This window comes from Euphorbia lathyris, chromosome 2, assembly GCF_963576675.1.
Source record: "Euphorbia lathyris chromosome 2, ddEupLath1.1, whole genome shotgun sequence".
Lineage (NCBI taxonomy): Eukaryota > Viridiplantae > Streptophyta > Magnoliopsida > Malpighiales > Euphorbiaceae > Euphorbia > Euphorbia lathyris.
The window spans coordinates 19,398,891-19,414,965 of NC_088911.1; the positions used below are offsets into that span (position 1 = coordinate 19,398,891).

At 37.2% G+C, this 16,075-nt stretch overlaps 1 protein-coding gene across 2 annotated transcripts; it reads left to right on the forward strand.

Annotated features, from left to right (window-relative positions):
• The first annotated feature begins 11,784 nt into the window (after nt 1-11,784).
• LOC136217107 (uncharacterized) lies at nt 11,785-15,389 on the forward strand. Of its 2 annotated transcripts, XM_066003692.1 has the most exons (7): nt 11,785-11,922; nt 12,008-12,169; nt 12,258-12,323; nt 12,698-12,772; nt 13,829-13,958; nt 14,041-14,163; nt 14,921-15,389. In XM_066003692.1, the coding sequence occupies exons 2-7, from the start codon at nt 12,015-12,017 to the stop codon at nt 15,062-15,064; spliced, it is 693 nt and encodes a 230-aa protein (XP_065859764.1). In that variant the 5' UTR covers nt 11,785-11,922; nt 12,008-12,014; the 3' UTR covers nt 15,065-15,389. The 2 variants fall into 2 exon arrangements, with proteins under 2 accessions (XP_065859764.1, XP_065859765.1); XM_066003693.1 differs by lacking the exon at nt 11,785-11,922 and having other exon boundaries at nt 11,929-12,169.
• The last annotated feature ends 686 nt before the right edge of the window (nt 15,390-16,075 follow it).

Sequence of the window (16,075 nt, forward strand, 5' to 3'; positions counted from 1 at the left end):
TGTGACAATAAAAGTGCCATTGACTTATCAAAGAATCCAATTCAACACAGCAGGATGAAGCATGTCAGCATAAGGCATCACTTCATCAGGGATCATGTACTCAAAGGTGAGATCAAGCTGACATATGTTCCAACAGATATCTTCATGAAGCCATTGGCTCGTGAGCAGTTCAGCATACTAAGGGAAGCTATTGGTATGTTTAATCCTCTTCAATAAAATTCTGAGTAAAATGAATGTTGAGTGATTATATTATGCTGAGTGATTATTACATGTTGAGTAACTGTCATATGCTGAGTAGATATGAATGCTATGAAATCACTATTTGCTGAGTCGCTATATATATTGAGTGATTACTAAATGCTGAGTTACTACATATGATATGAACCTCGTCTGCACTAAACTATACACTCAGAATCTCAAACGATTTAATCCCTAGATGCTGAGTAAAACGTCTTGCTAGAATTAATGCCTGCACGCGTATTTAAGTAGCCACCTAGGATGACGTAAGCGTAATGATTAGAAACTCATGCGCCGAATGTGTCATTAATGTCAGAATTAAATGTCATTGATTGATTCAAAAACAAACCGCCATTCTGACCTATCAGATCAACACGCACCGGCTATAAATAATGGACGAATTCCCACTAATTCCTCTTTATGCTTGAAAATTCCGCACTTGACCTCCCTCTGAATTCTTAAATCCTCTGAGTTTCTCAAAAATCCTCAAGAACACCGTGTCGAACGATTCCCAGAATATCTCCGGTGAGCAGTATGATGACAACCGCTCCGACATTAATCCTCCCTCTCCTATTGAGCAGGAATATCACGAGACTTCCTCAGAGTCTTAGGAACAGATACATGGTCAGCATGACCAACCGATGCCCGAGGTCAGCATCCTCGGCGAAAACCCTCGCACTGACCAAATGACTCCTTCGAAGAAGAAGAAGAAAAACAAGCAACCTAAAGAAAGGAAGTTCTTTCAGGTCTTCAGCAGTATCAAAAACCTGAACGTATATCATTCTCGATGGTTTTCCGGGAGCTTCATCGAAGAAGAAAAACCCTTCTGCGACTGGATTTCTAAGAATGGATGGACCGACCTCTTCTCTCTACTTGGAACTACTTACCCACAACTGGTGAAGGAGTTCTACGCAAACCTAAAGGTCGCTGACGACGACGATGACTATTTGGTCACCAAGCTTAAGAATAAGGAAATCACCATCACCCCCTCTTACCTTGCTATCCTGCTAAAGCTTAAAGTAGAAGGTGCAGAACTGCGATGCACAAATGATTATAAGCGGGTTCAGTACGTTGCTGAGTTCTGTAAACCCAAAAACCACAAAGGAGAGATCTCCAGCACCAGCATGGGTCAGCCTAAAAAACAAGCTCACTACATCTTGACCAACTTTCTCTTTCCCAAGGTCAACTCCTCCTCCTCAGCCTCAAACTTTGAGCAGTGCTTCATCTGGCATATGCTGAACTACAAGTCGCTCAATATGCCCATCTTTCTTATTGGGGCTTTCCAATGCAGCACTGGGATCCTTCGGATGGGCTCTCTCATCACAAGAATTCTTCAGGATCACCAGGTCAGCTTAAAGGGGGAAATTGATGTAGAGGGCACTGAGATCACCTCAACAATTTTGTTCAGCTTAGCTCACAGCCTTCCTATCAAACCTAAGAAAGGTAAGGAAACCATGGTTGAAGAAGCACCTGCTGAGGGAGATATGGTTGAAAAAGCATAAGGTGAGTTACCTCAGAAAGGAAAGGGAGTTGTGGTTGAAGCAGCACCTGTTGAGCGAACCAGAAATGAAAGAAAGAGGAAAGCTGAACCATCCTCAACCCCACTAGCCAAAGATATTAACAAGGCTGTGAAGAAGATCAGAGTGGTGGTCGGTAAGAAGAAAGTTGCTCCTGCTGAGCCAGAGTCAGCTGAGAAAAGGAAGAAGAGAGCTGACCCTGAGGAAGAAAGTGAGGAGACACTTGAACAGCCTCTAAAGAGGAAGAAAACCTCTGTATTGATGCCGTTAGACGCTGACCCACTTGACTTTGTGATCTCAAAGGATTCACACTTCGTGCGAAGTCAGGAAATTGACCTGGAAAAGACTCCTCAGGAAGAAGAGCAAGGCTACACTAACGAACAGCCTCAAGCTGATAAGATGGGTTCTGCTGAGCTAAGTAACACAGCTGCTGCTGAGCAAGCTGATGAGCAAAGAATCGAGTCACCAGTGAAGGACAAGGTTGTGGAGAAACTTTATGCTGACCTTGGACTCACCTCTTCCTCTGAGTCATCAGAGTCTATTGCTGCTGACCCTTCTCCTCAAACCAAAACCAAAAAGGGCAGTACGGAAAAGCGATTCAAACGAAAAGCTCAAAAGCCCAACGTCATAGACTTATTGGATGAATCTCCACTGAGGGAACCCATCACTAACTTAACAGGGCTCCAATTTCAATTCTTCACCGACATCACTGAACCCACACCTAATCAAGTCAAGGAAAAGCAAGCCTCTGTTTCTCAAGCTGAGGAACAAGCCGACCTAAAAGTCTCTAAGGGTCAAGCTTCTACCGACACCTCTGCTCCACCTTCCACTGAGCAAGTGCTCGAAGTTCCTGTTGCTCAACACAAAGAGTTAGCAAAGGAAAATCCTCCTGCTAAAGACGGTGCTGAGTTGCCTCAACCTCAAGTTTCAACTCTACTCCAGACTGACCCTGAGCAGGTTAATAACACTGCTGAGCAACCACTTCCATCTTCTACTGAGCAGTTTGAATGCCAGTCAGCTTCTGCTGCTGGCCTCAATAACAAAAGTGTAGCTACTGATCATGCTAGAACTTCTACTTTTGGGCAGCACCAAAGTACTCCACCACTTGCTGCTAACCAGAAAACGGCCGCTGAGACTATGCAGAACCAGACTAAAGGTGATTCCTACAACTTTCTTAATGCCTCTGAGTCCGGCCGGCGAATCATCAACTCAGCTCATATGCTTCTTCAAGCAATAGATCAGTCTCAAGTCGATGCTGCTAGGGCCGGTCCTGCTGAGTCTACTCAATTTTCATCCGTCACGCAACTTTTGACCGAACTCAAAGGTCTTAAGGAGCTGATGAGTGTTATGACTTCTTTGGTCGCTCAGCAGCCCAAGCAAGAGTTTATGGTCAAGCTGGCGGAACTTCAGCTAATGATGGTGAATCACATGGACTCCATCGAAGGGAAAATCACTACCCTATCTGCAGTGAACTCATCATCCGCAACGTCTACTGAAGTTACTCATCATTTCAACCAGCTGACCGCTGAATTAATGGGGGTTCATGAACTTATCTCCTCCACTTCTCAATGCTCCATTGAACAGATTGGTGAAGCCATTCGCCTACTCAACCTGAGCAAAGAAGAAATGGACACTGACCAAATAAAGACCAATGACATACTTCACTGCACCCGGTCAATACTTGCGCATGTTCGGCACATCAATGCTCAGCGTCATTCATATGATTCTTCACTGCTCAGGATGTATTATCAATCCTATGCACGAATGACGGACTACATTACTTGGATTGGGAAGTCACTTGAGTTTTTACTCAGTATGCTCAGCACACACATCAAAATCCACTCTTCAAGTATGGCCGATGGCATGCAAGTCTTTAGGGGTCTTAAAGAAAGTATGAGTCACATGCAACAGTATTCCACCATACTGACTCGTGTTGTTCAACAGGGGCAATTCTATGCTCCTCCACTTTCGTCTGGTGTTGCTGGCAAAATGGGGGAGAAAGATAAACAGCCAGCTGACGGAACTCAGCGTCAAACTCAGCAAAAGCCTCCTGGCTCAACTTCTGCTATCCCGGGCAACCAAAGTCAGCAACAAAGAACAGCTAAGCCTAAAGCCAAATCTAACCAAGTTCAAGCCAATATCAAGAAGTAGAACTAGAACTAGACTTAGTTTGGAACTTGTATTTTGTACCAGGCACCTTTTCTTTATTGAGCTGACTGTCTATATATAAGCATCTTCTCTATAAAATGTCTTCATATATGCGATGCTTATTTGCTGTGTTTATATGCTGATCTGTCTCATGTAACTACTCATTGATTAAAACTTGTGAACACTAAAATTTAAAAAAAATATACTCAGTATACCTCAACTCTGATACCTGAATCCAACTCTGATACCTGAACTTAACTAAGTATCAAAACTGAGTAAATGACTAGATGTTCCAAGTATTGACCTACTTCTGAAGGATGACCTTAGGCTCACTTCGATTAAATCTTAGAAGGTTTAGAATTGAACTAAGTCAGGAGATGCAACCCTTACGGGGGAGTAATTTCAGAAGAATAGACAAGGTTAAATATCATGGGGGAGCTCAACACTGAGTTCCTTAATTGAATACTTTTGCCAACATCAAAATGGGGGAGTTTGTTGAAACACCTTTCCACATGATTTTGATTTGACAAAAATTATTCCCATGATTAAAATAATTAAATTTAAGTGCTTTGATTTAATTGTACTAATGAGTTTGTTCAATGTTGAGTAAGTTAACTAACGAGAACAGGAACTGAAAGTCTATAAAAGAAAGACAGAACAAAGTCAGCATAAGCAAATCACACAGCAGAAGCTGAGTAGAATGCAACTCAGCTTTGCTAAAGAAATGTCTTCTTCAGAAATGCTTATAGGAGAAGCCGCTGAGTCAAGCTGAGTAATAATCAAGTCAACGTCAATGATCCGTCAACTTGGCAGACAAGGTCTGACACAAATCAGAAGTCTTGGAAATCCGTTGCAAGGACCTTTTCGAGACGCATGGACCATCTGACTTTTGGCAAGAAGACAAACCTGACACAAGAAGACAAACCTGGCGCAAGAAGGCGAATCTGGCAAACTTGGCTCCTACTAAAAATAGAAGTCAGGATTGACCTGCAGCTCTAGAAGTTGACCACGTGATGACGAAGAAGACCGTTCTTCCCACAACGGCTATGTCAGAATTCAAATCATTGGCACCCTAAATATTGCTATAAATAGGCCAAATCATCACTTGGATAAAACACAAGAGACATACATACAGACAAGCAAAATCTTCGCTAAGTGATAATCCAAAATAGAAGCTGTCTGAAAAGAAAAAGCAAGCTCTTACACCAAACTCCAATCATTGTGTAAAAGTCTAGACTGATTCAGTCATCTAAAGTGTTCTAAGAACAATTTCTTATCATTTGTAAAAGGTTAGAAGAGTGAAGCTGAGTACTCGGTTATAGTACTCAGTGGTAGAGAAAAGCTGAGTACTCGGTTATAGTATTCAGTGGTATATATGATTAAGTAGACGAATAGAGGACGGTACTCTTGCATACTCAAGTGCTATTGTAAACGGTTTGTGCTCTACCTTTAAAGAGCTCAGTAGAGGATTGAAAAAGCTCGGAAGGATTCCGGGGACTGGACGTAGGCAGAGAGGCCGAACCAGGATAAGTCTGCTGAGTAAACTCTAACCCTTTCTCTTGATATATATTTGTATGTGTTTCTTGCTTAAAATCACTCAGTAAATAATCTGTACAAGCTGAAGCTGAGTAATCTGAGTGATGAGTTGGAAACTAACTTAAGTGTTACTTCCCAACTCTCGACTGAAACATCTTTAGTCAGTATTTGATTAAAAGCTGTCTCACACATCACTCAGCCTTGCTGACCTGAAACTAAGTTAAATAATCAAACATTCAATTAAGTCAGCATTTAAAAGCGAAAAAGTTATATTAGTTCCTAACCCCCCTTGGAACTAATCCTATCATATTATATGGGACCAACACCATGTACTATTGCAAATCGGGCTTGAAGTACCCCGAATGCTTGTTCAACATCTTTCCGTGCGCTCTCATGCCTTTGTTTGTAACATATTCGTTTTGGGTCATTAGCATGTGGAAAGCTTTTCACAAAAGTAGCCCATTCGGGATAGATACCATCAGTTAGATAATAGCCCATATTATATGTCTTGTTGTTAACAGTAAACTGAACCGTCGGTGCTGTTCCTTTTAAATTATCTTGAAACAAATTGGATCTGCTCAAAACATTAAGGTCATTATTGGACCCATCAACACTGAAATATGCGTGCCAAATCCAAAGATCGACTGAAGCGACTGCTTTAAGCATGATTGTTGGATATCCATAATCTCCTCGGGTATATTGCCCCTTCCATGCAACTGGACAATTCTTCTATGCCCAATGCATGCAGTCAAGACTACCAAGCATCCCAGGGAACCCATGGCGTTCCTCATGCATCTGAATTAAACGTTGTACATCGGTAGCATTAGGCCTCCTCATATACACAAGCCCATACACCTCGATAATAGCACGACAAAATTTTCCATACATTCTAACGATGTGCACTCACTAATTTTTATGTATTCATCAAAAGCATTAACCGGAGATCCATACGCAAGTATGCGCATAGCTGTTGTACATTTTTAGGGCGGAGACAAGCCACTTCTTTTTGTCGCATCAACCCTTTATTAGAAATATGTTGTGTGATTTCCAAGGTCTTCCATTATACGTTGGAACAAATTTCGACTCATCCGGAACCGTCTACGAAAAACTTCAGCTGAATAAAATGGTTCAGCAGCAAAGTAGTCATTATATAGACGTTCTACATCAGCTTCTCGACCACGTCTTATATATTTCTCTTTCGAGGTTCAGAATTATAGCCGACTTGTTGTTGTACTTGTTGAAGTAGATAAAGATCAAGTTCATCATCCTCTTGAATCATTTCAATCGCACTTTGTATCATTAGCTCGTATTCTGCACTACTATCAGAAGACATTTTGGTGAGATATTTTAGATTATGAGTTTATGTGATGATATTTTAGATTATGAGTTTATGTGATGATATTTTAGATGTATATATAGGAAAGTTTGAAGTCATAAGAATAATGATGGGGAGTTTGAAGTCATAATATTAATGATGTAAAGTTTGAAGTCATAAGAATAATGATGGGGAGTTTGAAGTCATAATATTAATGATGTAGAGTTTGAAGTCATAAGAATAATGATGCAAATATTGAATTCCTATATGTAATAATAACTCATCCTACATCTATAAATTATGATTCATTCGTAACCCTTACTTCTACATTTAGTTCATTATTCAACTGAAAAATTCGTAAATGGCTGCATCTCACCATAATGCTAATACAGATGAAAATTTCCCTAATTTTCCGCCTGAACAGAGTATTGTCGAAACCCTCGACCGACCAGCTTGCATTGAACACATGTTATCTTATCAATATGATGCTGTTCGTTTTCATGGAGATACTTTTGTTACTCCAGGCATGTTTCATCCTTTATTCCCATATATGTTTTGTTTTAAGATTCCGGTCGATGGCCAATTTCCAGTCCGATCTCTTCATATGTCGTGGTTCTTATGTTATATGCATTACATTCCGCTTGAATTTTGCATGCTAGAATGGTGTAACGCTTTTATCGGAGGTAATATTCCTACGAATGTTGAGACATTCCTAAAATGGTTTATGCCTATTGATGCATGGAAAGATATGTTCACAAATTTGTTGGGTGTGAAAATAAGGCAATACCGTGCATTGCGTGCGACGGAAAGGAACATTCATGCCATCTTCTTTCTAAAATTGTCAAAATCTAATTCATTTCATAAGATTTATGAAGCTTATCCATTCTCTGTCTGTGAAAAATGGGATGAACATCGTTCCGTATCCAGACAACTAGAAAAAGCTTGTGCACAAAAAAAAACAACTACCCCATTGGTCAAAATTGGAATGATGGTCCTTGGCGAAATCTTTCAAATGACTATTCAGAAACAATGGAGGAATATAAAGAGATATATCTTGCAGAAGAGTCTAATGGGGTTTATGCTAATTCAGAAAACATGGAATATTATGAAGAAGATGACGATGATATCGATTATGAATATATGAATTTGTCGCCAAGCCATGAGCCCATCAATAGGAGGGATTGGTAATTTTAATGTTATTTTTGTATTTTCGATGTAATTTTAAGTACTTTTCAATGTTATTTTTGTATTTTCGATATAATTTTAAGTATTTTTCAATGTTATTTGTAATATTTTCAATGTATTTTCAGTATTTTTAATGAAGTACTTATTTATTTTAAAAAAATTAAAAAATAAAATTTATTAAATAAATACACATATATTAAAATAAATACACATAGTGTGCATTAAATAAATACATATAACATAGATTAAAGTAAATACACATAACATAAGATTAATTCTAAATACATAACATACATAAAAATAAATACATAACATAACATGCATTAAAATCCATACTTAGTCCTAATATAGTAGCACATTTTACGGTGATCTGCTAGAGCTGCTTCATCCATAGTCGAGGTATCTTTACCGAGGATTGCGACATCTTGTAAACGAATTTCATGAAGCCGATTTTCTTTCCACTGCTGAACTGCACGAGCAATAATATCAAAAGATGATTGTCATTTCTCTCTATCCACTTTTAACTCATCCCAATTTATAACATCAGGTATATTGGCAGTGTTTTTAGCTTTAGAGGCTTTTTTTGCCGCCTTCTGTCCAATTGGACATTGTTCGACCACTTCTTGTGTTCCACCCTCAGTTGTCTCCTGAGCTGAGCCTGAAGAAGTGTAGGCACCTGAAGGAGAATTTTTTGTTCTTTTTGAAGAACTTGGTGCTTTGTTTTTATCTGAAAACTCATGCCACTTAGGCTGTCCTTTGAGTATTTCCCAACAATGCATATAAGTAAATTTTTTTATTACATCTCTGAGTAAATAGCTCATTGGTTTTACTAATTACCTGTGCTTCATCATGACCGCTTGGGTGGCTCTCCCTAATGGTAGTGTATGCTCCATGGAAACCAGATACATCCTTACTAATTTTGTACCAATGACAGGAAGTTGTTTGGTCATTCACATCAGGACCTTCCTTCTTCCACTGATTATAGTAACTTGCAATTTTCTTCCAATAATCCCTCATCGCTTGATCTGTGTCCACAATTGGATTTGTGGTTATTATCACTCAACTCTGGCATAAATGTACATCACGTACATTGGTCCATTTCATTTTCGTTGATTTTTTATTGTTTGCATTTGGTTCCCGAACTATTGGAACTTCAGACTCGGCAACGGAACTGGTGTTCGGAGATTCGTCTGGCATGGTCGACGATCCAAAACTGTCTCTTCTCGTATTTTTAGGAACCGTATATGGTTTTTGAGGATACCGGGTATGAGGAAAGTATCCCGACATCATTGGCCGATTGCCTACTGCAATCGATGGCTGACTATAACTGTTTGGATTATAGTATAACAGATGAGTCGTGGAATATGACACATGAGGATCATATTGAATATTTCGTGGAATAGGTCGAATTGGAGGACTTTGTGAGCTTGTATTTTCGGTGTTTTGAGAATTTGCAACGTATGAGAAATATTGAATGTATTCATCATGAGGATCCATTGAAAAATAAATATAAAGAGTGAAAGAAGATTGAAAAATATTATGGTTTATTTATGGTTAAATTGTATGTATTTATAGATTTTTTTTAAAAATTACCGTTTGAATTGTGGTCTATTTCAAACAATATAACCGTTTGAATTTTTTTACCGTTGGTGCTGGAAAAAAATTTGGAGAAGGCTGAATATTACTGTTGGTGCTGAATATTAAACAATATATCTATATTGATTTTGGAAGGCAGGACATTACTTTACAACAATAATCAGTGGTGGGACCCATAATTCCAATCTCTTCATTTCTATTCAACTTCAACGCGTTTGTTTTTTTTTTTTGTTTTTTTCACACATTCTTCTTCCTCCAATACACACAGCGCGTTGCACTCCATCTCCCTTCCGTGGCTCATTGTCAATTTGTGCTCATTTTTTCCCAGCGAGTCGCTACATCCAGCGATCCTCCCAATCCTAGAGACTTCAGAGTTTGCTTCTCTAATGGTTAGGAGTCTCCGGTAAACTACAAATTGGTTCCTAAAACCCACCACTAGAGATGCTCTAAGCTGATGGTGGTGTTGTGCCATCTGTGGCATGCTTAGAACGATAGGCTATGGCAACAAATTGATACCAACGGAGGAAGATTATTTACCAAGCTTTGGGCAACTTGTACTATTAGTTGCAGGCACAATAGTTGAAATAAATTTTGTGCGAGCTTCCAAGTAGTGTACATTGTGGCACAAGCCCTCTCCATCCTCATTCAAATGTAACACGAATGCTGCGTCGTTCCCTGATTCCAATAAAGCATGGATTAATGCAGTTTTATTATGGAACTCGAAGAGCATTTTTTTAGAAGTTAGGACCCTTAACTTTAAGTGTCAACTTCTAGAGAGTGAGGCTATTGTTTTGCACGAGACATTGTGGCTTCCAAAGATGTTCAACATGTAATATTCAATACTGATGCTACAATAGTTATTGATTTTATCCGTGCTCTAAATGAGATTTGTTTCGAATTTGAAAATTTATTTTGTTTCCACGTGAATCTTCTTATTCCGATTGACACCTACTTAGTTCGTTTTATTCAGCGACAAACTAACAGAACTCATGCATTTGTTTGGTCTTATTGTTCTAATACTTAGAGCAACTTTAGTGGTACTTAAAAAGGACCATCTAGCAAATAAAAAAATACAAAGTAGGTATCCAACCATTAAACTACAACAAAATCATTGTATCCAGTTTTGGTGAGTATCCGGATTTGGATACTGATCTCACAAGGAGAGGTGGCAATGCACCTTAGGCAAGTGGAACAAGACACAGACAAGGTGTCACATGGAGAGAGGTGAGTGTCATGCCAAGCATCAAGTGGGGAGTTGTTTTTCTTTTTTTACTTTAAAAGCTCTGAAATAACATAAAAACCAAAACAAATTGCAATAATTTTCGGTTTTTAGTAACAATTTTACTATCTTTAAACTGTGATTCATGAATTATATTTTTATTATTTGTTACTTTTAATTATAAATTTATTCAACAAAAAAAAAAATGGATTGCTGAGATTTATTATAAAAATCAGATTTAACTCATTAATAAAATTAATAATATTTATGAAAATAATAAATAGTAAAATTATTTTTAATTAATAATTATTATTCAATAAGATTTAATATTATTACATAATTTAACATTAATAAATATTATTAATGGAAAAGTTTGATTAAAAAAAAAGTATCCAACCATTAAAGTGAGATTTGAAGAATGGTGTTTTAATATGGAGAGTGTTTTGTAACAGTGTATTTTGGTGAGGTGTCCATGGTTGGAGTATCCAACCATTAGAGATGCTCTTATCTCTTATTTTATCGTGGTTTATTGAGTTTTTATTTCTCGACTGTTGTTAAATGTGTGCCCTCATTAATCTACTTTCTCTTATAAAAATCTTTTTTTAAGATAAAAATAAATAAATAAAAACAACAATAAAAAAACAAAAAACCTATGTTATGTATAGGGATAATGTACCAAAATAAACCTATAATATTTGGGGAAGTATCAATTCAGGCTCCACGTATAAAATAACACCAATATAGGTTTAACGTTTAAAAAAGTACCAATTTAGGTTTTGATAACGGAACGAAACACGTCATTGATATCATTCCGTTAAGTTCTGTCAATTGTATGTGGAGGGAGAAATCAGAACTTAACGAAGTAATATGAATAACATATTCAATCTCGTTATCGAGACCTAAATTGATATTATTTTTAAAACGTTACTATTTTACACGTGAAGTCTGAATTAATACTTTCAAAAAAGTCATATGCTTATTTTGGTACGTTATGTTTAAAATAAAAATAAAATAAATTTTAGAAAAAAGTGTTAGCGGTTAACCGAACTGTTGCCGCTCGACTATCAACCCTGCAGAAGGCTAGAAGCTGTTATTTCATTTTTAGGGTTTGAGAAGGGCTTTCCAATATTTACAGTCAACAGCCTCGGTATTCAAGACAAATAAATTAGGTATCATCTCTGTGTAGTTCAACTTCATGCGTACTTCTATTGATTGCCATTTTCATGTTTAATGAAGTCCCTGTTTCTCTTCTAGATCCAGAATGCGGAGATCGATATCATCGGCTGTTCGTCCTCTAATTACGGCACGGCGATTTTGCACAAAACCTGAGAAAATCGTAGCTACTGTACTTTTCGAGAGATTGCCAGTTGTTGTCCCCAAAATTGACCCCGTAGTTTATGCGTTTCAGGAGTTTTCGTGAGTGTTATTGCTTTTCTCATTAGTCATTAAGTTTTATAAAGCTTTAGAACTCTTCTGAATTCTCTGGGGTGGAGGGTTAATGCAGGTTCCGTTGGAGGCAGCAATATCGACGCAAATATCCAGATGAGTTCTTAGACAAGTCTGATGATAGGTAAGTTTTTTTGAACTGATTGATATTATTTACACATTATTCTTGTTGTATCAATTGTTCAGAACATTGCTCATGTATTGTGACATTCTGCTTTATCTTTATGATTACTTGGAAATTCGAGCTAAATAAAAAAGAAAGATGCATATCTGAATCAGGAAATCATGGCTGCCTGACTTAAATTCTGTACAGATTGATCACTTGCAATGACTTCGCATTTAAAATGCTTATCTATAATGATTATTTGGTATACATGGGCGAGACTGTCCCTATTCCCCTCCATTTCTCTTCCAGGCACATGCATACATGCAATTGTTTAATGTGGGTTCATGAATAATTAAGTTTGAATTAATATCATTTTGTTGTCTTGTAACCAGGGGAAAGGGGGACTACCAAATTGACTACGAACCAGCTCAAAGGATCACTGAAGGTGACGAGTCAAATAACAAAAAGTAAGACATGATTAATAGGGATTTTCCTCCCAACTCATACGTGAATGTGTATACAAATTTTGACAAAGTTTAAATTAAGTGTTTCTTACTCTTGGATAGATATATTCTGGTTTATTGATGGTATTCTAGTTTTAGTATATAATCATTTGCATGATAGTAATAGCAGTGGTAATGTCTGGTTACTATTGCTCGCATATGAACATATTAACTAGTAATCAGATCTTATCTGTGCTTGCTTATTGAGGGAATAGTTCTGAAAGTTGTAGTTTAGAGTTATTTATAAAACTCCACTTGCAACACTTTTGGTGTGCTCTCTTGATAGAAAATGATTGACTTTTCTGCTAGTATGTTGTCTGGTAACTTGATTTGTCATTGATAATGATATGGTAGCATACAATTGTGTCTCTGTTCATAGCTTACTGTTGAAGTATGAAGTACAAAGGTGGGCATTCTATGTGCAAAATATTGTCATCAGAATGGAGCTACTTCAAGTCTTAGTTCGTCGATCTCCTTTTGCATTATCTAGGACTATAGTGTCTACTGATTGTCTACTGGGGGTTGCTGCATCGATTAAATGTTTAATTTGATATAATGCCTTTTTTGTTCTCCTTTTTTGTCGCTCCTTTTTACTTCAAACGGTAGAATATGTATAGGAGTGTTCGGTTAAGATTGACATACATAGTAATAGAACCGTTGATAGCTATTTCGGAAGTAAAATCAGCTAGCATCTACCAGCTACCAACAACATCAAACAGTAAACAACAACTGAACCAAACAGGCCCATAGTTTTTCTTTGGAGGACTGGTGCCAAAAAAGTTCATAAGACTCTATGATTGACCTTCTTGATGCTGATCTATTGGCATGCTAAACTAACATTTTCTATGATGTAGGAAAGGCTTGTAGCTTCTATCTTTGTCTGAAGCCGTCCGGGAATTTAGTCTCAGGGCTCAATTCTGCAAATTCTGCCTTATATGTGTACATATATATCATGTGACTGGATTTCAATTTTAAGTATATTTAGTGTTCTAATTAAGGAATCAAAATTGTTTTTTCTAGGTCATTGCTGAGGGAACTTGACAGAAGACTTTACCTTCTCCTCTATGGAAACGCATTTGGATCTCCCAATAAGGAGCCTGTTTGGCATTTTCCGGAAAAGATTTACGAGGGTGAGGAGACATTACGCAAGGTCAGCATTTGGTAGTTGATCTTTTATTTTCTCCTGCTTCCTTTTCTTCTGCTCCTGATCATTGAAGTTTCAAACTTCCCAGTGTGCAGAATCTGCCTTGCAGTCTGTCTTAGGGGACTTATCCCATACTTATTTTGTTGGAAATGCTCCTACGGGTCACATGGTCATGCCATCAATAGATAAAGCTCCGGACAACAGTTATAAGGTATAGGCAATTACATAATTAATGTTGAGTTTCTACAACACGGAAAGATAAGTTTCAGTTGCAAAATAAGTGTTTTTATAAGCTTTTCTACTTAAAAAGAAAAAAAAAATGAAAGATTTGAGCAGAATCATAAGATATTGATAACTGTTGATGAAAAATAGGTTTATTTACCTATTTGGCCTCTGAGTCCTGACCTATCCAAAATTTTCATATTTGTCACCTAACCTTTTACTTTGTCATGACCTACCAAAATTGACTACATCTGCACCAATTCTGGTGGAATTCAATAACTCCAAGGAATCCATTTTCAGTTCAATTTAGAAGGATTCTGTCTAAATTGGTGCAAGTGTATCAATTTTGATAGAGGGCTCAAATGTGACAAAGTAAAGGGTCAGGAGGCAAATGTGAGAGTTTTGGATATGCAGGAGCCAAATAGATCATTAAGCCTGTAAAATATGATAGAATGACTTCTATGATATGCGATTGCAATTTGAGAAAAGGAACGAAAATAAATCTTAGTATTAAAAACTTAGACTTGTCATAGATTACTGCAATTAGCTAACTGGTATTGTGATTGCCTTCGTAATCAATGATAGTATGCTATCTCTAGTTGCAATTTCGTTTTGTTACCAAAAGTGATGGCTTTATGCATGGCTATATGTTGAGTCGTTTCCGTATGACATTACTGAAAATAGCGAGATATGTTACTTATCATCTCCTTCTCCTAATTGATTTTTTTTTCTTGTTCATATTTCAGCAATTCTTCTTCAAGTCGCAGGTGATAGGAACAAGAAAGTTTAAAATTGGAAAGTGTGACGATTACGTGTGGGTGACCAAGGATGAATTACTGGAATATTTTCCTGAACAAGCCGAATATCTTAACAAGATGATCCTTAGCTGATTTGGAGGTTCAAATGATTGGCTTTGGAATTGTTCAGTTTATCAGAAACTGAAATATGTTTTTGCATTTCATACTGACTGACAATTCAAGCTGCAGAATGAATTTTGGTAGTCTAGGAGGAGTTAAATTATGAATGTAGTCAAAGATGAAAAAGAAAATGCTACAGGGTGGGGTTCTAGCACGCACCTCCGTTCAAAGTTCGGATATTTTCAGTTGCGGTTAGATCCATTGTTGTTGGATATGCTAAATGCTGCCCCTGTTATATGCAATAAGAGGTGTTGATAATTTAATCCTAATTGAAAATTACCATTATTTTATGTTTTGACTTTGGCCAGGACCCCTCCCCATTCTTCTTAACAGGTGAGTTGGATCATCCTCATCAGATTTACCATTCGACTTAATCTTCGTATAACTCGAGAGGTGTTAAATCTAAGGTGGTTATAATGGTAAAATAATTCAAAATTATGGTCTGGAAAGTCCTTGCAGATTGAGGTGGCAATTTGACACGAAAACACGATTACAGAGCCAACCCGACTGACACGACACGATTGACACGAAAATCATTTTTCTAGCATTTATAACATATAAAACCACATGGAACATAAATATGAGATAACACGATTTTGACACGAAACACGATAATTGCCAGGTTGCAGATGAACTAATTAGTCATATATTCATGGATACGATTGATGTTCTTATGAGTAGCTAAAGTGAACTGAAGGTTTGGTTATGTCATAATAGGATTAGATATATTTTATTAATCATTTTATAAATCCTATTACGTTACTGGTATGTTTTATTATACTATAAATGTAACAAAAAAAAAAAAAAAAAAAAAAAAAAAAAAAAAAAAAATAAAAGTGCCAAATGGATTGTGTAATTGGTAGTATAAATCTATGGATTGGGCCCTCCAAACTCTAGGGCCACGAAATAGTGTGTACTATAATATTGTACATAGTCTTTTCTTGTAAATGACATTAATGCAAGATTTCGGTCATTTCTTGACCC

Bases quoted from the DNA above. Each gene is read 5' to 3' on its own strand.
- LOC136217107 (XM_066003692.1), top strand. From the start codon at position 12,015: ATGCGGAGATCGATATCATCGGCTGTTCGTCCTCTAATTACGGCACGG. The intron at 12,773-13,828 runs GTAAGACATGAT...TGTTTTTTCTAG, and splicing joins GACGAGTCAAATAACAAAAA to GTCATTGCTGAGGGAACTTG. The intron at 13,959-14,040 runs GTCAGCATTTGG...CAAACTTCCCAG, and splicing joins GTGAGGAGACATTACGCAAG to TGTGCAGAATCTGCCTTGCA.